At 43.3% G+C, this 26897-nt stretch overlaps 1 protein-coding gene across 3 annotated transcripts; it reads left to right on the top strand.

Annotated features, from left to right (window-relative positions):
- Window positions 1-2208: 2208 nt before the first annotated feature.
- Window positions 2209-25041, top strand: GOLGA3 (golgin A3). Of its 3 annotated transcripts, none has more exons than XM_027892642.1 (24): window positions 2209-2310; window positions 3413-3763; window positions 6920-7201; window positions 8061-8173; window positions 8655-9340; window positions 9704-9815; window positions 11158-11464; window positions 12058-12260; window positions 13015-13152; window positions 13822-13983; window positions 14772-15140; window positions 16133-16210; window positions 17003-17266; window positions 17700-17794; window positions 18442-18658; window positions 19368-19511; window positions 20151-20348; window positions 20859-20975; window positions 21436-21575; window positions 22308-22440; window positions 22647-22769; window positions 22948-23112; window positions 23317-23480; window positions 23990-24197. In XM_027892642.1, exons 2-24 carry the CDS (start codon window positions 3634-3636, stop codon window positions 24195-24197), a joined length of 4548 nt encoding a protein of 1515 aa, XP_027748443.1. In that variant the 5' UTR covers window positions 2209-2310; window positions 3413-3633. The 3 variants fall into 3 exon arrangements, with proteins under 3 accessions (XP_027748443.1, XP_027748445.1, XP_027748444.1); XM_027892644.1 differs by having other exon boundaries at window positions 6920-7078; XM_027892643.1 differs by lacking the exon at window positions 2209-2310 and having other exon boundaries at window positions 3634-3763; window positions 23990-25041.
- Window positions 25042-26897: the final 1856 nt, after the last annotated feature.

Below are 26897 nucleotides of genomic sequence, written 5' to 3' on the forward strand. Positions count from 1 at the left end.
AGAGCTATTTATATGTGGTTTAGCATGGGTTTCTTTTTTAATGAAGTTTTTGCAGACTGAGTGACACCAAATAATGGAAATATGTAAGCAGAAAAACATGCAATAAGCACAGGGAATTGGAACATGGTGTTGTCAGTGGTTAGAGAACAAGAACATCCCTAAGGAAATATTTAGAAAAACGCCTTTGTAGCTATAAAAGCTGTAACTGGAGAGCACCACGCACAGGCTTTGAGCTGTGCAGACAGTGCCACCCTCTGCTCCTGCAGAGTATGGAGCCTTTCCCTCTTACCTGACTCTTCCTCTTTCACCAGTGCAGTGCTCACACTGGCAGTGAGTTAGGAAATGACCCATCCGGATAGGCAGCTCTGCCAGTGGTCTGTCATTCCCTGCTAATTTCGTTAGGGCAGCTCTTTCATTTGGCATTCTACGCCTTCTCTTTTTTTCGCTCAGAGCCAAGATGAATAAATTTCCCTTCCCCTTTTAGGGACAAGGCCCTGTGGGTTCCTGAAAAAGACAGTTCCTATTAAGGTCTGAGAGCGCTCACTTGGAGAGGAGGCGGCACGACGGCTCCTGTGTGCAGTCCTGGGTTGCAGGGTGAAAGAATGCTGCAGCTGGCTGTGCTTGAAGGACTTGTGGTACCTTCTGATCTTTCTGTTTGAAGAACAAGAGAGAGCTCTGCAAGAAGGACTCAGACAGACTTTGGGATAAGCCATGGGCTCTTTCTCTGCTGGAGACAGAGACTGCAGTTTACACAAACAAGTCTCCCGCAAACTTACAGGAATCCCTTCACTTTAAGGCCTAATTTATAATACTGTTTGACTTTTTTTTGTGGCTTTTTAAACAACTACCACGACATTCCTCTGCTGTGCTAAACCTTATATTACTGCTGATAGCTGTCTTTCAGTATGAAGGATTCTCTTGCTCTTTGAGGCAGCCTGTTTAAGGCTGCTGCAGCTTTGTGCCATGCTTGGGCAACAGCCTCCAAACAAAGGGTTATTCCTGTAGCTGGGACTTTGATGTCATGTAGCAGACTAATAAACTAGAAGGAGATACTTTGGAGCTTTACCCAAGCATTGCATTGTTCTAGAGAGACGGGATCAAAGTCAAGAAGCAAATACAGACAAATACTCCCAACTGAACAGAACAGCTACTTTAGGGACTCAATAGTTACTGAGTTCTCTGTGAGAGGCACAACTCCAACTTTTTACATTCTTAAAAGAAAATCAAACCCATATCAAATGAAGATTACGCATTCAAGTCTTCCTCGTGTTCTTGGCATTTTCTGTGGAAGAGTATCCAGTGAAGGTCACTATTTGAAACACACATATGTGACATTCCCAGGGTTTCCTCTCAGATCTCAGCAGAGGCTCACTCTGTTAACATCCCTTTCACTCAGCTCTCCCTCACCCACTCAAGTCCCACATATGGTTTAAAAGGTCAGTACTGAGCATATGCTTCATGTTCATAATAAGGATAATTTGGACAGGCCGATAAAAGAGGAATACGTGGAAAAGGGGACTAAGTGTGTGTACCTGGCGGTTTTATTCAGTGTGACAGTAAAATGTCAGCGGGTGTTTTCATTAAGAAATAATGGGCTCCAAGGCATCAGCTCCCGGTACCCACAGGACTTCTTGGATTCCCAGTGCCAGGAAGATGCTGAAAACTACGAATTGATTTATGAGAAAAGGGCCATCAGGAACGCTGGAAACATGACATTTAACAGGGCATGTCACTGGACTCCCCGGTGAATGGAGACACTAAGGCAAGAACATGAATAACGCAGGCACAGAAGGTTGCGAGTGGCGCACCGCTCTCACAGGCAGATTTAATTTTTAATTTGTGCACCACTTAATTTTCATTCACGGGGGGCGGCGCGGGGTCCCGCGGGGCGGGCGGAGGGGCCGAGCTGAGGGCGGCCCGGCCCTGAGGGCGGTGGGAGCGCCGCGGCCCCTCCTTCGCTCCCTCCCCTGCTCCCTCCTCCGCTCCTTCCCCGCCCTGCCGGAAAGGTCCGTCTGGAAAAGCCGCCGCCCGTGCCCGGGCCCGGCGGCGCTGTCGCCCCGGAGCGCCCGGCTCGGAGCCGCGGCTGTGCCCGCCGAGCGCCGCGGGCCCCTCGGGGGAGCAGGGGCGGGGGAGCCGCGGGGCGGAGGGGCCGCACACCCGGCCCGCGGCGGTGGCGGCGGCAGCGCCCGGCTGGCGGGGGAGGCAGAACCGCGGTGCACCGCCGCGCCCTGCCCGCCTCCCTCCCTCCCCTTCCCGGCGCAGGCAGCGCCACGTCTCGGGCAGGAGCCGGCGCCGGGCGGGCGGCCCCAGGTCTGCGGGGTCCGGCCGGGGCGGGGGGCGGAGGGAGCGGCTGGGAGGGCCGGGGCCGGCTCAGGCCCGGGGGGATCGGGGCTGGCGGGGAGCAGGAGCTGCCGGTCCCGCTCCGGGCGCTGCGGGCCCCGGGCCTCCCGCTGCCCCCGCCGGGCACCCCCGGGCCGTGACCGAGCCCCGGTGTCCTCATGGTTTGGGGGGGTTTAAGCAGAATCGGTGGGTTTCGTACGGCTCCCCCTCCGTGAGGTTGGCGTGCCTGCATCTGTGTGTGTGTGTGTCTGTCTGTGCGCCACACGGGGATACAAAAGGACTGGGAAGCCGGGAATACTCGAGCCTTTGGTGTCGGGAGTGGGATGTACAGGAGAGAGCTGCTCTCCATCATTCGGTTATTAAAACGTGTTTTATGACAAGGAGAACAAACCATCTCGAGCTGGCGGGGTTTTCCCAAGGTGTGAGCGGCCAAAATCTTGCGTGCCTTTTGTCTGTAATTCCTCTTGGTGACCTGTCATGTGGAATCTATTTGCTGTACAGCGGCGGTTTTCTAGAAGTTTTATTGTAAGATTTATTATACTGAAAATCGTTAAAAAGCAATAACAAATCACAGTGAAGGTATTAAAGATTTTTCTGTTTGTGGAGGTTTCTCCTTTAGAAACGCTCTCCAGGTTTCTGGCTCCTTCCCAGCTCACCTGCATCCCCATGTTTTCCTGTATGCCCTGAGCTGTTTGCAGCCTCAGTAACGTTTGGAAGATGGTGGTGGTGTTGCTGGTTGACCAGGGCAGGGTGGCACAGTAGCAGTTACACAAGTACTCTCTGGAAATATGGAAGGAATGTTGCTCCAAATGTTTGTGTTCATTTAAAAATGCAATCAAAATATTCCTGACTTGACATTCGCCCCACAACTCCCTCTTTTCTTTTTTTTTTTCCTTATGTTTCTTTAGTGAATAAGAACCATAACATTTTGTAATCTGAATTCACCTGTCAGTAACTATTTGAACAAAATTTAAATACTTGAAGGGACTGTGTACAACACAACAGTTTCTGTCAGATTTTTTTATCTCGGACTTTCCAAGCTCTAATAACTGTTTGTAAATTTTGTTTCTAGAGGATGCAGGTCCTTGGTGATCACGCCTTTGGCTGCGAGCTGCTTTCCTGATCTGGGGTTAGCAGCTGCTTGCAGCACACCAGCAGCTGGACAGCCCAGAACTGCTCCCGTGGAACACCTTGATGCTGTTGTTGCTGATGGAGAGAAACAGGACTTGGTAGTTCACTTGGTGGCAAATTATTCAGAAGAAGAACTTTCCAGGGATCTGGATCGTTTTTACCATGGACTCCTCATCTGTCCAGCAGGATGTTCACCTGGAGAACAGGAGCAGTAATGGGGCTCCTGGCAGCCCTGAAGAACTTTTGGATTGTAAAGCCAAGTCACAGCCAGTTACTGCAGATGAAATTAACAGTAAGTTATTTCATATGCACCAAATAATTTCCTAGACTAACCCAGGCTTTTATACAGTCACATTTTATTGTTCAGATGATGCTGAAGGATTTCTTTCCTTGAGGTCAGGAATTTCTTGTAGAGCAGTTTTAAGTGAGTTTGGTGAAGGCTCTGTATATGAGGAAAATTGTGGTTTTTTGGTAGAACTTGTTCTTTTGAAAGCAAAACCCAACTATTAACTTAAGTACTGTTTGCTGTCAGTTGAGTATTTGTTGTTCAGGGTTTTACTCTGTCTTCTGATAGTGCTTCCAAAAGTGTACACTTGAAATTAGAACCAGCAGTTCTGAAATGATCGTTATGGGTGAAGCTCATGACTGGAGTAATTTATTCTGGCAGAAGAAATTTTCCTAATAAATTAAATCGTTTAGGCAAAACCCAAAATGTACTTTACAAGTCTCCCTAAACTTCCCTTTATGGAAGAGAGATGCTGGCAAACTTGAGTTGGAACGAAACTCTGGAGGTCGTCTAGTTGGACTTCAAGCCCAGAGCAGACCTGGTTCTGGAGCAAGATCAGGTTGCTCTTGGGGCCTTGTCCTGCTGAATTCTGGAAGCCTCTGCAGGGGGAGGTTCAAGAGCCTCTCTTCCCATCCCAGTGTTCAGGTGTTTTCCTTGGGATGAGTTGGAGTCTCCGTGTTTCTCGGCTGGTGTGTGGGGAGGTGTTGGTGACAAGGACGTGGTGGTGGGTGGGTGGTGTGGGTACGCACACGTGGGTGTGTAGATACACAAAAGGTTCCTTGTGTGAAGGGAGGTGACGTGAGGAAGTTGCAGCCTTCTCGTACCACGGGTTTGTCAGCCAGTCCCTGGCGAGAGAGCGAGGCCTGAGACTTTATTTACATTTCTTACACTGCCCACTGTCAGGCTGGCAGAGTGTAGTTATGTGGTGATTCATTCATCTTTCATGAAGTTGGAGATCACGTGTTCCTGCTTTCTCCTGTGTTGGACAATGGAATTGTGGCTTACAAATAGGTAGTGTGTCTTCCTACTGTTTTTATTCTAATTGCCTCTCTGCTGCTCTGAAAATGCCACAGCTGTATTGACTCTACTGCAATTAAATTACTTTAGTTTGAGTAGTGTTTAGATTCTGCATGTCTCGTGGCCTCAGGAAGTTGCCAGGAAACCATTCCTCCAGAATTTTACCGCTGACAGTAGTGAAGAAAAAAATGTAAATAAAGAGTAAACCAGATGCAGCACTTGCTGCAATTTCTGAGACACGGGCAGAAACAATATTTCTGAGTGTGTGAGGTGTCTTCTTATTTTTGGCTTCTTGTGGCTATTCTCAGCACTGACCTCTATTTCAGATTTGGTTGTGACAATCTTTTAGTTTTAAAGTGTTAGTCATTACTAAGCAGTCTTGTCCTCTGTCCTCCTTTACATACTCCCTTTCCACTGTGCCCTTAAGCATTTCTGTGACATGATGATCTAAATCAGAGAACTGATTCAGACTGCAGTGGCCTGAAAATGTTGTCTGGGTGACAAATAAGACACTCAGAAGTGTTTTGATTCAAATCTTGGGGCGTTTATGGGCTTTGGCAGCCCGAGACTGAAAGCTTTTTCTTTTCACCCACATTGGGTTTGCTGGGTCACTGTTCAAACAGCTGTGCTGCCTGGGGGAGGAGAGGTGGCAGCAAATGCTGCAGGGGTGGCAATTTGTCTGTTCCTCTTCACATTACTCTGCAGTGAAATTTGACTGCACTTCAAAGGAAACCTTTGTAAGGAAAGGGAAAACAATGAGAAGGTCCTACCCCCCTACCTGTACTTTTTTCCACATGGCTCATTTAACCTCAGGGTGCACTTTAATGTTCTCCACCTACATTATTGATGGATTGATTGATAATAGCTTTATTTTTTAGTGGTGGTTTTGCTTTCAGAAGCTTACAGTGATTCATTATATGGGGAGAAAAAGTTTAATACCAATATGTTAGTGGGCTAGTCTAAATCAGTAATTAAGGTTTTACTGAATCATTATGATCAACTTCCTGGCTGCAGAACATCATCTTAGAAACACTTTGTTTTGGGTGGATATGTTTCTCAGTTCTAGTTTGGGTTTTTTTCTTTCCCCTCGTATCTTCCTTGAGAAGACTTTTAAAAAAATACAGACTGCTTATTCAAGTCTGTAGCTCTTGAGAGGAGGGGAAAAAATGGGAAGAGAAAACTTGATTTTTGCACTTGCAAATACTTTGTGATCAGAAGTGTCAAATATTTTCAAACATCTTTTTTCAAAAAGAATGAAATCTTACATGTTATTCCAGTGAGTTCCAGATACTGCAGTGATACACAGTGTGGGAATGAACAGAAAGGCAGTGGCTATTTCAGTACTCTGCTCGTTGGAGATCTATAGTAATTGATTTAGATAGGCAGTTTTTTTGCAACAGCAGGTTCATAAATGTAAGTAGTTGCCAACCAAGCGAAGTAGAAATGTGCGAGAAATCCAAAGTATAAACCTGTGAAATGTTTAACTGGTTTTGAATGTGCATTTTTTCCTGATGGAAAAGAAAAATCTAATATTAGTAAGTGGGGATAAAATTGGTGTTAAAGTGGTTTTGAATTGCATTTTACTTGGTAGATTTTAATTGGTAGATCTGTTGTTTTGATCCACGTCAGCTTTGCTGCTGTGTTTTGGTGAAAACATCTCATTTGAAAAAATGTAAACTTGGTTTAAAATTGAAGAACTGCTTGGCCCGGGCTGGAAGTCAGGCTGGTGGATGCTTTTTCCCCAGTGCCCAGCAGAATATCAAACAGCTGAATCATTCAGCCAGGCCTGCAGTTGCTGAGTCTGGAGTGAGTAGGTTGCCCCTCAGAGTTGCTCACACTCGGTGTTTTGTGCTTCTAACCCTAACGAGGTTTAAAAACCTGTGTGAAGCTTTGAAGATATTTTGTATGATCACTTTTGAGGTCCTGAGTGAAGGCAGCATGGTAAAGCAGTGAAAAGGACTTGTTCTGGTCTTTCTGAATAAAGAACTGAAAGTCCTCTATAAAATTTCTGCTGCCAGTTGCTGTCAGTAGCGATTTCCACGTTCTCACACTTTAAAGGCAGTAGCAGTAGCATTGTATTTGGGTGGAGATGTGGAGATAAATGAGGTGGCTTAAAGTGTAGCTCAACAAAACTTTCTTTTCCAGCTACCAGTAATAACATGAACGAAGTGCCAAATGAGGAGGGGAGTCTGGAGATGAACAGCAAAGTGGACGCCTGCCAGAATGGGCCAGAGCTGCTCTTCCCTGACTCTCCTGTGTCTTTTGACCCCACCAACTGTGAGCAGGGTGAAGAGTCATCCCCAGGTGTGACTGGTTTCCATGACAGCCTAAGGAAGTCTCAGGGAACTAGTGCTGAGGGCATAGTTCTTAGGAAAGAAGCTTTGCAGTCTCTCAAACTAAGTCTTCCCATGCAAGAAACTGAATTGTGTAAGCATCCGTTCCCGGTGGTGCCCCTGCTTTCTCTTGCTGCATAAAGCTTTTTACTCTGAGCCTGGCTCTGGACTCCTGTAACATCATTTCAGCTTGAACTAAACTTCATTTTTTGCAGTAAGCTTTTACTTAGAACTACAGTTGTTTTTCTTTCAGTAAAGCACCCTGTGCTGCAGCTGAGGCATGTGCCTTCCCATTTAAAAAGGGCTCTTACGCTGAGGGGAACTCTCGCTTCCTGGGGCTGAGCTTTTCTAATCTCTGTGGTTATCAGGAGTGACAGGTGATATTAAAAAAAAAAACACAAAAACACAGAACAGCAGAACCAGGTGATTTTAAGCTAAGCAATAAAGAGGGGAAGCCTTTAAAATAAGGTTTCTAATACTGTGGGCATTTTCTGAAATAGTGGTTTTAAAAAAGCCTCACTCTGGGAAAAATTTAATGTGAGTTAACCAAAGGTAAGCAAATGTATCTGGGGAACATCCTTCCCTGACTTGCAGGGAATGAGTGGACTGCACAGGTCTTGCTTAGTTTTATAATTTTAGTACTGTCAGAAACGCAGGACAAGTGAGATAAAATTACAGCAATGTTTTTTTTCTTGCTGTATAATGTCTTGTCATATATATGTGGAGAAACTACAGCAAACTGAGCAGTGGAAGTCCACAAGCTTTATCAATGCTTACACAAGGCTGTACTTGAAGGGGGTAGTTTGAGGTGCATGTCAATGGGCTTTCCTTCTTTCCTTGCTGAAGCATGAAGCATGTTGCTGATGGTAGAAGGGGCTTTTACCTTTTGCATCACACTTGCCTGCGTTGGCATTTTCTTACACTTTGACTGTAAAGGAACCTTTCACTTACAGGCTCAGTAGAGCCTTCCCTGCCATTGGAGAAAGAAGAACAAATCAGACTTCAGGCAAGAAGGCGTCTGGAGGAACAGCTCAAACAGTACAGGGTGAAGAGGCATCAAGAAAGAGTGAGTACCACACAACACATCTTCTAGAGTCAGTGTTTTGTGGAGAAGCTTGAAAACTTTACCATTTCTGTGCTTTGAATGCAAACATTCAGTAGTTTTCTCAAATGTGAGAAAGCAGGTTTTTTTTTCTTCTTGACAGGCAAAATTTGGTTCTCTTGCCTCCTCAGTAACATACCATTTTGTGCTACTTAAAATATGGGGACAAAACCAAACACAAAACTTAAGTGACCTAAGTGTTCAATTTTGCCTGTATTTTTCAGTTAGCTTTTGGAGTCTACCTTGAGCATTTTCAACACGATATACAGAACCTTGACAGGGTTGATTGCTGGTGTGATTTACCTTGCCTACAAAAGGACCTGTGTATCTAGTATTAGTGTAGAAGTGTAAGAGCTTTACATCTTAAGTTGGAGCAAAATAAGGCTTTGATGCTGCTTCAGAGTTAACATTCTGGAATTTATTGTTGACTCTTTGCTTCTTTTAGTCGAGTCAGTCCACTTCCAAAAACCGGCCCTCCAGCACCCTGGACCCTGAGCTGATGCTGAACCCAGAGATCCTGCCGAGAGCCAGCACTGTAGCAATGACAAAGGAATACTCCTTTCTGCGGACCAGTGTCCCCAGGGGGCCCAAACTGGGCAGCCTGGGACTCCCAGCATCCTCAAAAGAGAGGAAAAGTTCCAAAGCTAAGTCCAGTAAGATCCGGTCCTTGGCTGATTACAGGACTGAAGATTCAGACCCCAGAAACACTGCTGGGAATTTCACTGATTTATCTGGTGGGACTCTGAAGCAAAGCAGGAGTGGTCCAACGTCAATTGTTTCTGAGATTAGTCTGTCCTCTGACGTGGATGACCGACTGGAGAGTTCCTCCTTGGCAGGAGACAGCGTCTCAGAGATTGATGGGAGCGAAGTGGGAATGAGGCTGGATGGGAATGAGAGTGACAGCTCTACCTACAGCAGCGTGTCAGGGAAAGGGCTGTACAGCAGTTTACAGAACCCAGAAAGCAAACAGGATACTCCTTATACAATAAATGGCCAGAAGATAGACCCTGCAGCCCTGGGGCAGTTTCCTTCCATCAGTGAGGTGCTGCAGGCTGCGGCAGTGGAGCATCGAGCCCAGGAGCCAGAAGTGAACGGGGAAGTTCGGAGCAGGAGAGACAGCATTTCTAGCAGGTACGAGTGATCACAGAGAGGCCTTTGTTGGGCACTGCACTTCCTTGGAATAGGCAGCCTCTTACTCTTACCTTCTATTAAATTTGGATCCAGTTTTAACTTGTGCTGTGATCAAATCTGTTGTTAACTTACGGATTCTACGAGAATCTGACAGGTCACTTTCCTTGATTAACCAAAGTAGCATGAATATAATTTTTTTATCTCTTTGTTACTAAGGTTGTTACACTGTGGTCTGGATCTGTCATAAAGCCAGAAAACATGTCCTACAGTCTTAGTGCCTCTTAATTTCAGTTTAACTCCTCTTGAACCAGATGAGTGTTGTATTCTAACCCTGTCACTGTGGATTTCTGTCTCTGTCTCCAGTGTTTCTATGGAGAGCTCCATTGCAGGAACTCATGATGAAATGCTGCAGGTTCTGAAGGAGAAGATGAGACTTGAAGGGCAACTAGAGGCACTCTCGCTAGAGGCTAATCAGGTAGAAAATGAGTTTGAAATTCTGTGTTTAGCAAATCGCATTAATATTTCAAATTAATCTTCAAGAGCCTCCTTCTCATTACTTGTGGAATTGTGTTTTGTAAAAACATTGTTCAGTAAGGTACTTCCCAAGGATGCTGTGGTGGGCTGACCCTGGCTGGATGCCAGGTGTCCACCAGAGCTGCTCTGTCCCCTCCTCAGCTGGACAGGGGAGAGAAAACAGACAGTGAAAGGCTTGTGGATTGGGGTGAGGACAGAGAGATCACTCACCAGTTACCATCACAGGCAAGAGAGACTCAACCTGGGGAAATGGGTTTAATTTATTGCTAATCAAAGCAGAGTAGGGTAATGAGAAAGAAAAAGCTAACCTTAAAAACACCTTTCCCCACACCTCTCCCTCTTCCCCAGGCTCAACTTTGCTCCTGAATTCTCTCCCTCCTTCCCCCTCAGCAGCGTAGGGAAACGGGGAATGGGAGATGGTGTCAGTTCATCACAAATTGTCTCTGCTGCTCCTTTCTTCTCATGGAAAGGACTCCTTGAACTCTTCCCCTGCTCCAGCGTGGGGTTCCTCCCATGGGAGTCAGTCTTCATGAATGCCTGGATCACCTCCTCCCCCTCCCCTGCGCTGACCTTGGTGTCTGCAGAGCTGTTTCTCTCACATATTTTCACTCTTATCTTTGCCGTTGTTCTTCTGCTATTTTTTTTTCTCCCACTTTCTTAAATCCTTTATACCAGAGGCACTGCCACTGTCACTGGTGGGCTCAGCTTTGGCCAGGGGCAGGTCCATTTTGGAGCCAGCTGGTATTGGCTTTGTTGGACACAGGGGAAGCTTCTGGCAGCTCCTCACAGACAAAACCCAACTGCCAAACCCTTCCCATGCAAACCCAGTGCAGATGCTGAAGAGGGTAAATACAAAGTTGTAAAGCCTTCAAAGGTTACTTTAAAAAAAAAAGTGGTGGTTTGGTATGTTTTTTTTAAAAAGTCAAATTGAAGGAGATGATAAATCCGGAGCAATGCTGGCAATGTCTGTGTAATTGTATTTTCTCTTTGTTTTAATTGATGGTGTAACACTCAGATTGGAAAGCATTCTTCCTTAAAGTGTACACATATGTATATTATTAAAAATCCTGAGGTGATTGCTGTCATACAGTGCTGTATGTCTTGATTGTGCTTTCCTCTATATTTTGACTTTTCAGGCATTTGAAATATCTGATAGGGGAGATGTCACTTGAAAAAAGAATTTCTTACAAGCCAAGTGATCTTTGCCTTAGCATCTGTTTTAGTCAGCCATGAGTGTATTTTCTCTGAAACATTCTCTATTTTGATTTTCTGGACACACTCAGGCTCTCAAAGAGAAGACTGAGCTGCAAGCCCAACTTGCAGCTTTGAACATGAAGCTGCAGGCGCAGATGGAGCACAGCCAAACCAGCCAGCAGAAGCAGGAGTCTCTGAGCTCAGAAGTGGCCACATTAAAGCAGTCTTGCTGGGATCTGGAACGAGCAATGGCTGACCTGCAAAATGCCTTGGAAGCAAAGAATGCTAGTTTGGCTTCTTCAAATAATGATTTGCAGTTAGCAGAGGAGCAGTACCAGAGACTCCTTCAGAAGGTTGAAGATATGCAAAAAAATGTTCTCACCAGAGACAGCACAGGTGGGATGATGTAAATGTCAATCTTTAAAATTTGTTAGTCCATAAATCATTTTCTTTCAACATAATTCTGAAGTCCAGGAAGAGGAAGAAATTTTAAGTCGTGCTTAATTGATGTCATACTAATAAAACGGTATGAATTTTAAGATGATTGGTTTTTATTTTGTGTCACAGATGTGCCACAGTTTGCAAACTGCCACTGCCAGCTTGGAGGCATAAATATTTAGTCCAGTAACTGTTTGACAGTGCCCTAATTGTTTTCTTGGAAAATTGTACAAATAGTGATTTGTAAGGATGACTCTCTAGGACACCTACTTCCTGATGTTTAATTAGTTCGTATTTTCTGCCTCTAAAGAACAATGAATGCTTCCAGAAGTGATTAATTTAGTTTAATTTCACTCTGTTTATGGCCTGATACTTCAGATTCCAGCACTTTTGCAGGAAAAGCCAGTCTTCACGTAATTAGGCATATATGCTTTTGTTCAACAAGAGAGGGAAAAAAGAAGCTGTGAACATAGCAGTGATCCTTGGAACTTAGTGCAGGCAAACAGAGCAGTGGCTGCTCTAGTCCAGGTTCTTCGTTTCTGTTCCTCCAGTTCACGATCTGCGGCAGCAGTTGGCTTCCCTACAGAACCAGCTCCAGAAGGTGCAGCTGGAACGGACCACGCTGACCAACAAGCTGAAGGCGTCTGAATCAGAAATCACCTCCCTCCAGAACGTGCGCCAGTGGTACCAGCAGCAGCTGGTCCTGGCACAGGAGGCCCGGGTCAGGCTGCAGAGTGAGATGGCCAATATACAGGTACTGTGGTTTACTTGCACGTGGAGAGCTGAGGGTCTGTTCTTCTCTGTGCTTACCAGAGGACAACCTGGTGGCCTTCTGGTGGCAGTGGACTGACTGCACCAGGGCAAGGGCAGGGCTGTGGGTGTCATCTGACTACACCTCTGTAAAGCCTGTGACATGGTCCCCCCCAGCATCCTTCTCTCTGCATTGGAGAGCCATGGATTCAGTGCTGGTGGATAAGGAACTGGCTGCACAGTCACATCCAGAGGGCAGTGCTCAGCAGCTCAGTGTCTGATGGACACTGTGCCCCTCAGGGGTCTGCAGTGAGACCAAGGGGGATCAAGCACCCCCTCAGTGAGTCTGCAGGTGACACCAAGCTGAGTGGTGCTGTGGACACACCTGAGGGACAGGATGGCATCCAGGGGAACCTGGAGAAGCTGGAGAAGTGGCCCATGGGAGCCTCATGAGGTTCAAGGTGCTGCACCTGGCTCGGGGCAGCCCTGGTGTCAGCACAGGCTGGGGGATTAACGTGTGTGTTCTTCAGGTGGAGACAGAAGGGGCCAGGTCGTGTTTTGTTTTTCATACTGAGGTCTTAGTTCACATTAATGGTGAGGCATAAATTTAACCAAAGCACTTACCTTTGTGGATGAAAAGTGCCTGAAATGAGGCACACATGGATTCAATGTGATTTTTCTCTTTTTTTTTTTTCTGAAATTTTTTGGCCAAATTTTGACTGTTGGTGTCAATCTGTGCCTTTTTTTCCTTCCTTTAGGCTGGGCAAATGACCCAAGCAGGTATGTTGGAACATCTCAAGCTGGAGAACGTGGCACTGTCTCAGCAGCTGACTGAAACCCAGCACAGATCCATTAAAGAAAAGGAACGTATTGCAGCACAGCTACAAAATATTGAGGTATGGCTGTAGATGGTTTTCCTGAATTAGGTTGTGTATTTACATTTTGCAGACTCAAGGATATTCTGACAAAGTAACATAGAATGCTCATGAACTGGTTCAAATGCTGCGTTATAAACCCAGAACAAATAAATTTCAGAACAAATAAATTTGCATGGCATTATGAATGATAAGAGGGAGCAAGGCCATATATTTCCTACTCAATGGTGATACTTGCATTTTCAGAGGTAAATGTTGTCATTTGCCCATTCATGAGCTTTTTCAAGAGAAAGCTCAGTTGGAAGTTAGTTAATGTGCTTTTTAAGTGTGTGACATTGCTCAGTAATCAGGTTTGCCTTTCCTGCCCTCCAGTAAGAAAAGCTGGGTAAAATCACTTTCAGAGCTCTTAGAACCTTAAATTCCACTGATTTTCAGTGACATTCCTGCTTCTGTCTCAAAGGGCAGCAGAGCAGCAGGTTATGGAAGCAGCCCATGGCCATTGTTACTAATACAATGTGTAAATAACAGGACTTACAGGTGTGTAAGGCAGACATCAGAATTACCTGTGCTTCTGTCTTTCCACTACAAATTTTTTTGATAATTTACTTTTTCCTATATTTTTTTTTCTTTTTCCCACTCTTCCCCCTCCACTGAAACTGTAGAAGTTGATCCCTTGCTTTTTCTGTGCAGGCTGACATGTTAGATCAAGAAGCTGCCTTCATGCAGATCCAGGAGGCTAAAACCATGGTGGAAGAAGACTTGCAGAGAAAACTAGAGGAGTTTGAAGATGAGAAAGAACAGCTTCAGAAAATGGCTGATTCTGCAGCAACGTTGGAACAAGAACTGGGACAGGTAGACTGTTGTTAATCAACTTCCCAAGGGTTTCAAGGGAAATACTTGTTTGGCTGAAAAAGCAATAGTAAATAGATACTGAGCTCTAAAGTTCTTTTTAAAACCTGAAAGGCTGCTGCAAAAGTGAAGTCCATATCTGTTTCAGGTGAAAAGGCCATTTTTTTTTCCAACCATCTCAGTAACAGTACCTTTTTTAAATTGCTGAACTACTGTCTTGCAGGTGCTGGGCTTTTTTAGTGAATTCAGTCTGTGATTATTGTAAGTGTAGACCAGAACCACAGACCCAAGTTCAAAGTTGTTAGGCAGTCAGGATATCATTATATACATTTAGAGCGTGATAAATCTGCACTAGAGAGTCCTGCTTTAACCTTGTAACTTAGGCAGCACGTCAAGGGCTGGAATGATATGAAATAGGTGACAGCTCAGTGTAACATCCCACGTAATGACACGGTATTATCATTAATAATACTGAATTTACCTGCATACTTACTGTGGACACGTCTTTCAACTAAAAATTTAGAATACAGTGAATATTATGAATGTATTCGGTTTGCCATTCTGGTCATTGCTTAGCCTATAAGATAACAGATGCTGCAGAAGACAATCAGTGCAATTAATGCAGAAAATAGAAGTGGCCTAAGAAAGTTAAAAAATACTTTCACCTCCTGTTATTTTCCCCTAGAAGCTAAAACAATTAATTAAAATACTTGACTTTGATTGGAGTGTATTTATTTGCAAAGGTAACCTTTGCTTTTTGTTAATTTAATCTTAAAAATACTTCTTCTCAGGTCAAGTTGACTTTGCACCAGCGAGATCTGCAGCTCGAATCTTTACAGCAAGAGCACCTGGAGCTAATGAAGCAACTGACTGTCACCCAAGAGACACTGCACACCAAAGAGCAGGCCCTGGGTGACCTGCAGACACAGTATGAGGAACTGAAGGCCAGGTTAGAGGAGTTCCAAAGTGATGCCTCTTCTAAAGATGACACAATCCAGTATCTGCAGAACGAGAAGATTGTCCTGGAAGTGGCTCTGCAGGCAGCAAAGGCCAGCAAGGAGCAGCTGGACGAAGGAGCCACACGCCTGGCGGGAGATACAGAGGTCACATCGCAGGTCTTGGAACAACTGAAGCAAGAAATGGCAGTCAAGACAAGCCAGGTAATGCATCCCTGAAAGTACCTTAGTCAAAGGAGCAGTTGCAGGGAAGGATTGCCAGGGACACAGGGTAGAGCCAGTTACGGGAGAGGAGATTGGCACATGTGAGTTTGTGTTCATGGGTAGTTGTGGGGTTCAGCTAAGGGCAGTATTTTAATCAGTTCTATCATTGTCCTTGTTTGTAATTCTGAAATCTGTCAGTTTTAAAACAAGAATTTTGAGCACAGATGGCAGTTTGAGAAGTAATTTTCCAGTGTTCTCTTCTTCTGTGGCTCTGTGGGCCAAACATCCTTCCTGTGCAGTAATTTGGTCACATTTAATTGTGCCTTTTCTCTTGAAATAATATACCAGGGCTTGTTTTTGCAAAGCCAACCAAGGCTTTTTTCTAGTCATTGAACAAGGACAAGCCTAAAGCACATCTGTATTCTTTTTCTGTCTGCTCTAAATTATGTTGAGTCTTCTGTTCACACTTTAGTTTTAGAGTTGTGTATGCTCTGTATCTTCTAGAGCATCCAAACTTCCTAGGAAGAGCTTTCTTATTGAATACTGCTACTGATGAGTTCCTGGTAATCTTTAAAGATTTCTTTTGAAGATAATAGTGGGACTTGATAGTATTACGAATGGAAAAATGATGCAAGTATATTTAACATGTTTTTTTTCCTTCGAAGAACCAACTGCTGGTTTCTTCATTTGATCATGAATGTGTGGACAGGTGCCATCCAGATCCATCATCTGTACACTAACGACATGTACTGAAACTGCAGTGGATAAGGGGACTTTGTGCATTCCTGAGGTTAACAAGGCTCACTGTGGGGTGACCTGTGTGAATGTATTTCTGTATCAGATGTTATCAACCACTGAGACACTTAGTCAGAGACAGGATCCTTGTCAGATTGGACAGTTGGTACAAGTCACAGATGCTGTCACTGGAGAAGTCACGTAGAATATGACATTTGGCATGTAAAGCAATGTTTGCTTTTCTTCCCCTTTGGCAGGTGGAAAATCTGCAACAAGAAAATGCCAATCTCAAAAAACAGCTTCAAAAAGTGAAGGAACAGTTCCTGCAGCAGAAGGTAAGCAAAAGCAAAGAAATTTCAGAGACATAAAACCAAGGAATGTACTTCTTTTTACAGTGAAGGCACGTGCTTCTGGGGGGGTTGTGAGAATATTTGAATCTATTCTTTATCACTGAACTATGTGACATTGAAAGAAAGAAACTGTGTAATTTACAGTTGAACTTCTATCTGTAACTAACGTAAAAGCTGATCCACCAACCAGTTCATGTTTTGATAGGACTTCTGGGAGTTGGCCAGATGATCCACCATAGAAAATCTCTCTCTGGTTTGTTGATTAGGTTTGCTTTTGCAAAAGCACTCATGTAAATCTTCAAGTGTTGTCATTTCCTTGCAGCACTGAAAAGTGGTATTTGCTTCAGTAATCAGATGGAAATTAAGTGCTGTTAGGTTTGAGTTTGGGAAGGCTGTTCAAACTGTCAGTCACAGCTGAGCCCTCTGCTCATGGCAGAAGTTGTTAGTGGTGTGCATGGGATGGTTAGTTTTTGACAATTAGTTTAGTTTTTACAAATGGCACATAATTAGTGCAGTTCCATAAAGGATGTGAGGAAGAGTATCCCAAACTGCTGTGAACACTTTGGGGGTGGTTAATGAACCAGTACATGGTGTTATTTGATCTCTGGGCTCACACACAAGCCTTAGAAGCACAGTAAGTGTGGTACAGAATCTGGTGCTGGTTTGTATGACACACCTCCCCCAAACTGAGAGAATAGCAGTAAATACTTTCCACTGAAGTTGTCATGAATCTGTGAGGCTGTACCAGAGGTGACACTGTCCTCTCCTAACTCCAAGGTGATGGTGGAGGCTTATCGAAGAGATGCGAGTTCCAAGGACCAGCTGATCAGCGAGCTGAAGGCTACAAAGAAGCGCCTGGACTCGGAACTGAAAGAGGTCAAAAAAGAGATGCTGCAAATTCAGGTTGAGAAACAGTCCCTCGAGTCTGAGAATTCGAAGCTCCAGAAGGAAGTATCTCAGGTTCACCAGCAGATGGTGGAAATAGAGAATCATCTTCAGTCCGTGCAAAGGGAACGAGCCGATATGGAAACACGCCTGCAGGTAGGGAGGGTGTAGAGCTTTGGACCTGGAGAGTGTCACTTCTGTTAACTTTAGAAATAAGCATAATGATCACCTAAGAGATAAGGTTCTTGGTTACATACTTAAGATTCTCTAGACACTTGAGCATATACCCACCAAAATTGTGTAAATACACGACTGCTTGATGACAGGAGTGATGCAGGTGTGATGCAAGTAGTTTCCTTGGTCCCAAAGTGAACTCCATCTGAGAGCAAAAACCAAACTAGAAGTCTGTTCCCTCAGAGGGAAGAGTTAAAAGAAGAAATAAAAGGGAAAGAACACAGAGAACTGTGGAACAATTTATATTTAGAGATAATGTAATTTTGAAATTTCATGCTCACTCTTTTATTATCCAGCATTCAGCAAACATGCTTTTGTTCTTATTCTCATGGGTGCTCTTTTCCTTCCTCTTAAGTCTTTGCAGTTTGATAAGGAACAAATGGAATCTCTTGCTGAGGCAAATCAGGCTTTAAAACAACAAGTAGAACAAATGCAAGAAGAAGCAAAAAAGTAAGTGTTCTTGTAGCACAGACAAAATAACTACAGCATTTGTTTTTCATATGCACCTTTCTAGCACTCACTCTTTTCCTATTCCCTGGTCTCTCCTTTTGGAAGTTTACATACTCCCATGGCACGGGAGTTGCATCTTCTCTGATTCACTTATGCTTTCAACCAGCAGTCTCTGCCATACACCATACAGATTGGAGCTAATCCTAATTACCATTCACTGAATTTCAGCCTTGACTGGCTGGAATGTCGGCATTAATGAGAATCATTCTTTTTTTTTTTATTTCATGGTGATCACAGGGTTTTTATGATATCTGGCATATCCATCAAGAGTCGTAGATTAGATTGGATTCTTACTCTAAATTCTGTGTTATTTTTAGAGGTAGTAATATATTTCTTCATGTTGGCGTTTTAATAACTCTGGCAAAGACCTCTTAATTACCCATAAGTATTTCCTTAGAATGCTATCAAGAGCCTTCATTTCATTGTCTTTCCAACCTGATGACTTTCTCTGATGAGGGGGGTGACTCTGGGACAGAAGGAGAGAAGCGAACATTGGGGTTTTTTTGGGCCACGTGAAAAAAACGAATCTTTCAGTGCTGCTTTTCAAGCAGTTTTTGGTCTTACCTGGTGTTTGCCTTTGCCTGCAGGGCCATTACCGAGCAGAAGCAGAAGATGAAGCGCCTGGGGTCGGACCTGACGAGCGCTCAGAAGGAGATGAAAGCCAAGCACAAGGCCTACGAGAACGCCGTGGGCATCCTGAGCCGGCGGCTCCAGGAGTCCCTCAGTGCCAAGGAGGCTGCTGAGGCAGAGCTGAGCAAACTCAGGGCACAGATTACTGATGATGGAAACGATCAGATTGCTCAGGTGTGCAGTGTCCTGGGGCACTGTACAAGGACAGAGCTATCTTGTTATTAAATATAAGTCTTGAAATACTGTTTTACCCTGAAGAGATGAAACTATTTGGAATATAAAGCCTAGGTGATAAGGTGGTGTCAGTGTTCTGAGTACTGAGAATTTACCTTGGAGAGAGGTGATTTGGTAGGCTTTGGTTTGGTTGGTGGGGTTTTTTTTATTTGATTTGTATCCTTCAGATTATGAATTGTAATCCAAGCTCAAGAGGATCATTAGCCTTTGTGCTAGATTTCCTGATTGATTTTTATTGTTGGTTTGGTTTTAGGTTTTGGGGTTTTGTTGGGGTTTTTTCTTTGTTTTTTTTTCTTAAAGGATCAGTATCTGAAGATTTTCCAAAATTCCAAGTCTTACTGCTTTTTTTTCACTGAACTCAACTGAGTTAAAGGTTTTCAAGGTAGCCATAACTTACCCATATATGTTATGGCTGTGATAAGAAAATTAATTTACTGGGGGAAGCTCCAACTCCTTGGACCAGTGGAGCAGGATATCAAATACACTCAGAGCAGCAGCTGGATGCAGGGGTGGAAAGCTCTGAGCAAGACCTTTAAATTAAACACTGGCACCTCATTTTGCATTTCCTAGGGAAGTGGGCTTTTAACCACAGCAAAAATCCTGCAGATGGGTGATGCACTAACCACACGTGTGATCCCTTTGTCTTTAGGAAAAGATTCAAGCTCTGAAGGCAGAATTGCGAGCTGTGAGCAGCAGTAAGTTGATGCTGGAAAAAGAGTTGCAAGAAGTGATTTCACTCACCAGCCAGGAGCTTGAAGAGTACAGAGAGAAAGTGCTGGAACTTGAGGATGAGGTGATTGCTTGGGTTTGCTTGGTGCATGAGTATAAAGTGCCTGGAAGACAGGGAGACATTTTTAGTACTGTGATTTTATTCCAGCAGTGCAGGAAATCAGAATCTTACATAGGAAACATCATGTCAGGGATCCTTGCTAATCTTGCTGCCTTGCGGTGGCTCTTTGTGGTTTCATGAGTCATTGTTGTACAGGGAAAAAGGATGAGAAAGAAAAATAGTTCCTGTATTAGATACCAGCTGTGTCTGGTCATGAGACACTGAGGATGCATGAATCATTAGCTGTTGGAACTGTCTGGAGTCATGAATCCCTGGTGATTATGAGGGCAGGGTGGTGATGTTCAGTTGTAGAGTTACACAAAAAAATTTATATATATATGGGCTACTCTTGATCTGCACCTAAACAGTACCCCTGGATTCTGCTTTCTGGGAAGCATTTTAGTCTTCCAACACACACCAAAAAAAAAAAATCAAAGTGAACTTACATGTAATGTTCATTAAAAAAATTAGAAAAGAAAAGAGAAAAGAAATCCCATTCTGGAAAAGCAAGACGTTTAATGAGTTCAATCCACAGCTTTTTTACGTGGTAGACTGGAGCGATTTGGTTATGTTTGATTGATGTGTGGTTTTCTTTGACTGCAGCTTCAGGAATCCAGAGGCTTCAGGAAGAAGATAAAACGTTTAGAAGAAATTAATAAGAAGTTGGCCCTTGAACTGGAGCATGAACGTGGCAAACTTACAGGTCTCAGTCAGTCCAACGCTGCTTTGCGGGAGCACAACAACATCCTGGAAACAGCCTTGGCCAAGAGAGAGGCAGACCTGGTCCAGCTCAATCTGCAGGTACTTGGCTTCTTCATGTAACAAATTAAGAAAGGAACTACCTCTCGTGATACAAAGTTGGTGCATTTTCTCCAGCTCTGGGTCCCCCCTGTGTTGTGTGACAGCAGCAATGTGGGGGGGGCTAAACCAGAGATAGAAAGGGGACTTTATTTCCTTTGGAAAACAAATTATCAGAGTTGCACTATAGCATTTGCAGTAGTGAAAGTGTGGCTCACTTGAGGTTGTTGGAACATACAGACTGTGTTACATACAGATTCATTGAGATGGACCATTTTTATGCCAATAGTAATGTTTTCACGGGGTATAAGCAAACGGGACTGTGGGCAATGAGCTGCCATGAAACCATAGCAGTTTAAGGTTAAAGGGTACCCATGTGGAAGGAGTGATCAGTGAACAGCAGAGAGACAAAAAGTTGATTTTGCGATCCCTGCACTGGTTTGTGTTTGTATTCCCTCTTCTTCCAGTGAGCCCCCACAAAATGTCACTTATTTTTGTGATGATGTGCTACAGGTTCAGGCAGTTCTGAAGCGGAAAGAGGAAGAGGATCAGCAAATGCAACAACTTATCCAAGCCTTACAGGCTTCCTTAGAGAAAGAAAAGTTAAAAGTTAAAGACCTTCAGAAGCAGGTAATGGCTTATCTTTTATTTACTTAGAAGGTGATTTAAATGTATTTTAAAAGCATCTTGAAACAAAATCCATGCTTTGTAACAGACTGCTGCTTGCAGGTTTTTGTCATGATGGCTAGTGGCTGATGGATCAGGGATGTCTTCTATGTTGTGCCCTGTGTTAGTCATGCTCATTGACTGTCCAGAAAGTTCCATTATGACTTGCAATGCATGAGACCTCTTGAAGTGATGGTGCTCCATCCTAAAATTCACAACAAAGCAGCAGCCTGGCAAACAGGCTTCTTCCATTATAGTTACACACCGCTATTAATCGCCATTAGCATTAATAAAGACACCAGTACCTCAGTGCTTTGGACAGAAAATGCTGACAGCTGCACAGTCTCCTCCTTGACTGGTTCCACACTGCTTTGGCCCAGCATCCCTCCGGTGCTGAAGCCCAGACACCTCTGTTTTCCCGCAGGAGGCAGCGGCCAGGGCGGACGCCGCGCACAACCGGCGGCACCACCGGGCGGCAATGCTGGAGCTCAGCGAGGTGCAGAAGGAGCTCCACGCCAAGGAACTGCTCGTGCAGGCCCTGCAGGCTGAGGTGGACAAACTGCAGTGAGTAAAGTTCTTGGTTGAGATCTTGGTGAACAGTAATTAAATCCTCTGAAAGAAGCCATATGTTAGTGAATTTTTGGCTTTGCCGCTCTGGAGTGGATTATGTTGAATGTTCAGGGCCTGACTGAGATGCCTCTCTGGTCTGCATTTTTCTCCCTCCATCATCCAGGCTGACCTGAAGTGCACCGTATTTAGGCTTCACTGTCTGCTTTTCTTCTACTTTCAACACAGACTTGCACTATTTCATGTTACTAGTAAGGATTAGCATTCCATATATGTCCTATTATTATCTCTTTCACATCCCTGACAAACTACATAGAAGATTAATTATATTAAAATTCAGTTTTAATTGAAGATGTTTTCTTAAATTGTAAGGAGTGGTCAGAGCTACATGAGAATGCATATAAGGTTAACCCTGTTCCTCCTAAAACAAAGCAAAATTGCTGACAGGTTCTTGTTTGGATTTTTTTACTGCATGATCTGTTGTTTGTAACTGGACTGTTACCAGAGCTCCAAAAATTTTAATTTTTTTTTTTCAGTATTTAATTATCTGTTTCATAAACTCTTCCTGTGATTTAACTCTTGCTGTGAATGTGTTGGCAAAGTCTTCAGTCAAAGCTATAACTAACCAGTTCCATGCACTGTCATGGCACTTACAAGGCTAACCCAGTGGAGGACTTGTTTTAAAGGACAGATTGAGTAACTGCTGTGTCTGTTGATCCTGCTGTGCAGGGCAGAGGATGAAAAGCATTCCCAGGAGGTATCCCAGTTTCAGCAAGAGCTGGCAGAAGCCAGGTCTCAGCTCCACCTTCTGCAGAAGAACCTGGATGACAAGCTAAGTGAGCAGCCTCTAGTAAGCCAAGAGGTAAAAAGTGAACACTGACTGTGTTCATCCCTACTTATATTCTTATATTGACTTTGTTTGTCTTTAATTCAGCATTTTAATGAAGCTTTGATAGGTTTTCCTGGAACCAGGAATGGTTCATGAGACATAAGAATGTATTTTAGATTTTGTGGTTGATTTCACCTGTAGATAATTCTAAAGATACTTTTTTTTATCTGCCCTGGCAGGTGGAAGACCTCAAGTGGGAAGTAGAACGAAAAGAAAGAGAAATTGAAACACTTAAGCAGCAGTTGGACATGACTGAACAGCGCAGCCACAAGGAGTTGGAAGGGATGCAAGTTGTCTTGCAGGTATTTAATCTGCAGGCAGTGGAGATTCTGATGGAATGATGGTTTTCCCCTGAAAACTGGGGAAAAAACAAACAAACAAAAAAAACCCAAAAAACCACCCAAAAAAACCCACCAACCAATAGCTGGCTGGAATTTTTATACTGTTTCTTTATCTCACATTGATTCTCTTCCCATTTAGAATATCAAGACTGAGTTGGAGATGGTGAGGGAAGACCTGGCAGTGACTCAGAAGGATAAGTTTATGCTGCAGGCCAAAGTGACTGAACTGAAGAACAGCATGAAGTCACTGCTGCAGCAGAACCAGCAACTGAAGCTGGACCTGAAGCATGGCAAGATGAAGAAGGTATTTCAATAGGAAGAACACTCGTTGTAGGGTACAGGAAAACACTCTGCTAATGCTCCTAAATTACCTGCCATGAATGTGCCTGTGATTCCTCTCTGTAATGCAGATATGTACCAGTAATGTGGTGGGAGACACTTTCTAGGTACTAAAAATTACATTGATGAAATAGCTTATTTGTATTTCTCACTTTTTTCCTTTAACCAGAGGAAGGAACTCAAGGGAGAGAATAACTCTTCCAATCCTGTGACTCCAGTCAAGATTCCTGATTGTCCAGTGCCTGCTGCCCTGCTGGAAGAACTCTTGAAACCATCGACAGGTGTGAGCAAGGAGCCTTTGAAAAACCTGAACAGCTGTCTCCGGCAATTAAAGTATGACCTCATTTATTTATTTATTTATTTATTTGTGTGATTTTCAACCATAGTCTTAAAAATGCTTCCAGGAAACCAGCTGCCAGCCTAAGGGAGAATAGGATTTGTAAAATGAATTCTTTCATTAGGACTATATTTAGGACAGTAGGATGTTCTGTCATTGTAAGTGCTGCCATTACCATGGCAAAAGAAGACTTTACAATAAACTAGACAAAATGTCCATCCTGGATTGCACACAGCAAGAACAAACCAGAAACAACTAGTACTAGTTTTTGCTGGTGGAAAAGCTGGCCCTTACTGTTGAATTGAGCATATTGTATTTGTTTGGTCCAAAATTCAAGAAGACAATTCCTAAGCTTCCTGTAGATTTCTTTCTCTCGTATGCAGCTATATCTCAGGTAGTCTTGGAGTAGATATCAGGAATCAGAAAAGTAAACTTTTGATCGTGCCTGTAGCTTTTAGTTTTGTGCTTGTTAATTTTTGCTTTCTTGTTCTCAATACTTCCCAAGGCAGGAAATGGACAGCCTGCAGCGTCAGATGGAGGAACACACCATCACAGTACATGAATCAATGTCTTCGTGGACTCAGATTGAGGGGAAGTTAATGGACCTTGGTTCTACCAGTCCTGCCACTGCATCAGACCAGCAGGAGATTCCTACTGCAGATGAAAAGAAAGAGAATTTTAGTGTTAATGACAAGGAAGGTTTGACACTATAACCTCCTTATCAGTTGTCTTTCTTCCTACTGCTTTAAGTGTATAAACAAATCTTTATAAAAATTATTTATTTCATTTTTTAAAATGGTGTTCAGAGCTGTGCTTTTGCCTATAGAAGCAAAAGGCACAGATTTGAGAAACTGAGGTAATAGTAAATGCAGAACGTGCTATTCCAAGGGTTTGCTTGAAACCTTGCCATAACAATTCTGTCATGCTGGGGACTGCCAAGTGCTGAATCTAGCTCAGCTGAGGGTTTAGTAAGAGATTCAGGTGAAGGTTTAAAATGAGGTCAAGAGGAGCATCTGGTTCCAGGTCTGTATTTGTTCAATCTGATTTTATTGAGGAACTACTGTTAATTTCGTAACATTAGGTTTTTGTGTTTGTTTTTTTTTTTATTTGGGGGGAGAGGGATGTGTTGTCTTTTCTCCCATCTTTGGTTGTAGCCAAATGACAGTAAGTTCTTATGTCCAGCCGTTAGCAGCAGTTGAGAACTGGATAATGCTGAGCATCCTCTCTCTTCCCTCCTGCAATCTTTTATTCTCAAAGTTCAGATTATAGATATCTGTATTTAAAGAGAAAAAAAAAAAAGTCATGGTAAGCTATTTCCAGCTAGGAAGATGACCTCTGACCTACAGCAGAAGAAACAAGACTGTAAAGATGAGCCCTGCAGAGCAGTTGGTGTCTCTGGGATGTTTCCTGAAGCATCGGTTTTTCTCTTACAGTCGCAGGCCAGTAGTGAGCTTTGCTTCACTGCACAAACACTTTGCACCTTTTTAGTTCAAGTTTTGAAGTAGACACCCTTGAAAAAGTATGTGTGTAAAAAAAAAAAAAAAGGTATTTATATATATATAAGAAAAAGATCATAATTTTCTGACTTTGAATATCTGGTTTAATATGCTTATATACTGTAAGTTAAGGTTGACGTGAGGGTTTTTGTTACTGTCATTGTTTTAAAGTTACATTTAAGTTTGCTCTTTTTTGACATACTGTACCAATGGCTTGGGGAAATTGGCTCCTAAAGCCAGAGCTTTCAGAAATGTAATTATTTTTACTTTAAAAGACATAATTATAATGCCTATAAGATTATTATTTTTAATAGCTTTATCTCCCCCTCACACGCTTCCCCAACTTTTTTGCAAAAAAAAAAGAAAAATCTGGTAAGTATAAGTGGATTCAGTGGCTGGGGGGAAAAAAAAATTGTAGTTCATCTATTTTTCCAAAGAGACTCTTTCTGCTTTTGGATGAGTTTGGTTGTTGTGGAGGAATGAGAAGGATATTGCAGTTTGTTCAGCAGTAAGGCAAAAAATAAGCAAACTAAGAAAAAACCCAAACCCATTTATATTTATCTAAAGTCTGATTTCTCATAATTTCCAATTTAAGCTCTAGTCTGCTTGAACACTTTGCACTTCAAGAGTTTATCCTGAATGATTTCATGCCCTTCAGCTACTGGATTTTGACTTATATTTTACTGGGATCAAAGTCAAGGGGTGCTGACAAGTCAGGGTTTTGGAATTGAAGGAAGAAACGCATTTGTGTGGCATTAGGTGCCCGTCCTACAGATCTACCAAACAATTCAAAGAGAAGTCAAAAGCTTTACTGACTAGCTTAGACATGGTAGTGTCTGCACTCTGCTGCAGTCTACTCTGTAGAGTAAATGGTACTGATTATTTCACTGTTGTCATGTTCTTGAAGTTGCCTGTATATTAAGCTCAAAGAAGAGAAAAAAAACCACACCTCAGTATTGTTAAAGAAAACATTAAAAGTATGTAATGAATAATATATTCAGGACAAAAAACTACCAAATGTCCAGGATTTAAAATAACACTTGTGCAGCGTTAATGTTGCTGTTCACTTTATTAAATACAATGCCTACAGTTAGGAATCTCTTATGTTTTAATTTGTTAAGTTTGGCAACACTTGTATGGATAAAGGTTTTATCTGGTATCAAAGAAGCCAGAATTGTTATAAACCTGCATAGTTGTTCTGAATGTCTGCTCTCCTTTCTGCATCAGTTCTGCACTCTGCTGCATTTCTCACCAGCTCCTGAAGACACCTGAGCTTGTGCAGTCCAGTCCCTTGTCAGGCTGAGGGAGCTCTTGTGCACAGATCAGATCCCCACAGTGACCCACCTGGACACTGGGTATTTTTGTGTTATATTCAGGCTGTGTTTTTTTTCTATAAACAAAAGCACCATGTCATTTACTTTAATGAAGGACAGACAGGGAGACTTGAGGGTCTAAATCTGGTGAGGTACTGAGTCATTGGGAAGTCTTCTAGAAGGAGCAGCAGCGTGGGATAAAAGCAAGGCCTTTTCTTTGAAGCTCATCAGTTAAGTTTCCTTATTAGCCAGAGGAGTAGTTGCTGTTTTATCAAAAAGCCTCACCCTGAGCATGCTTGGTCTGCAAAGCTGCAGGTCTCTGCTGTCTAGGCAATAAAACAAACTAGCTGTAGAAAGGAAAACTGCCTCCCCCTCTGCCTGTCACAGCACTGCCAAATACATCAGAGGAGAATCTGAAGAATAATATCTCAAAGATTTTTTTGTTTTCCTTTTTCGAGCACCGCAATAGAATGTATTTCTGTGTCTGTTTCCTCAGTAGTTGCTGCCTACTAAACCAAGTGTTACTGATGAAGGAAGAATGTCACTGCAGTGTGAGAATGTTCCCAAGTGCTGAAAGCTGGTAAATGCTGCAGTGTTACTTTTT

This window comes from Empidonax traillii, unplaced genomic scaffold, assembly GCF_003031625.1.
Source record: "Empidonax traillii isolate 1590-97213 ecotype Southwest subspecies unplaced genomic scaffold, ASM303162v1 scaffold361:size2146424, whole genome shotgun sequence".
Classification (NCBI taxonomy): Eukaryota; Metazoa; Chordata; class Aves; order Passeriformes; family Tyrannidae; genus Empidonax; species Empidonax traillii.

Bases quoted from the DNA above. Each gene is read 5' to 3' on its own strand.
- GOLGA3 (XM_027892642.1), top strand. From the start codon at position 3,634: ATGGACTCCTCATCTGTCCAGCAGGATGTTCACCTGGAGAACAGGAGC. The intron at 19,512-20,150 runs GTGATTGCTTGG...CTTTGACTGCAG, and splicing joins TGCTGGAACTTGAGGATGAG to CTTCAGGAATCCAGAGGCTT. The intron at 20,349-20,858 runs GTACTTGGCTTC...GATGTGCTACAG, and splicing joins TGGTCCAGCTCAATCTGCAG to GTTCAGGCAGTTCTGAAGCG.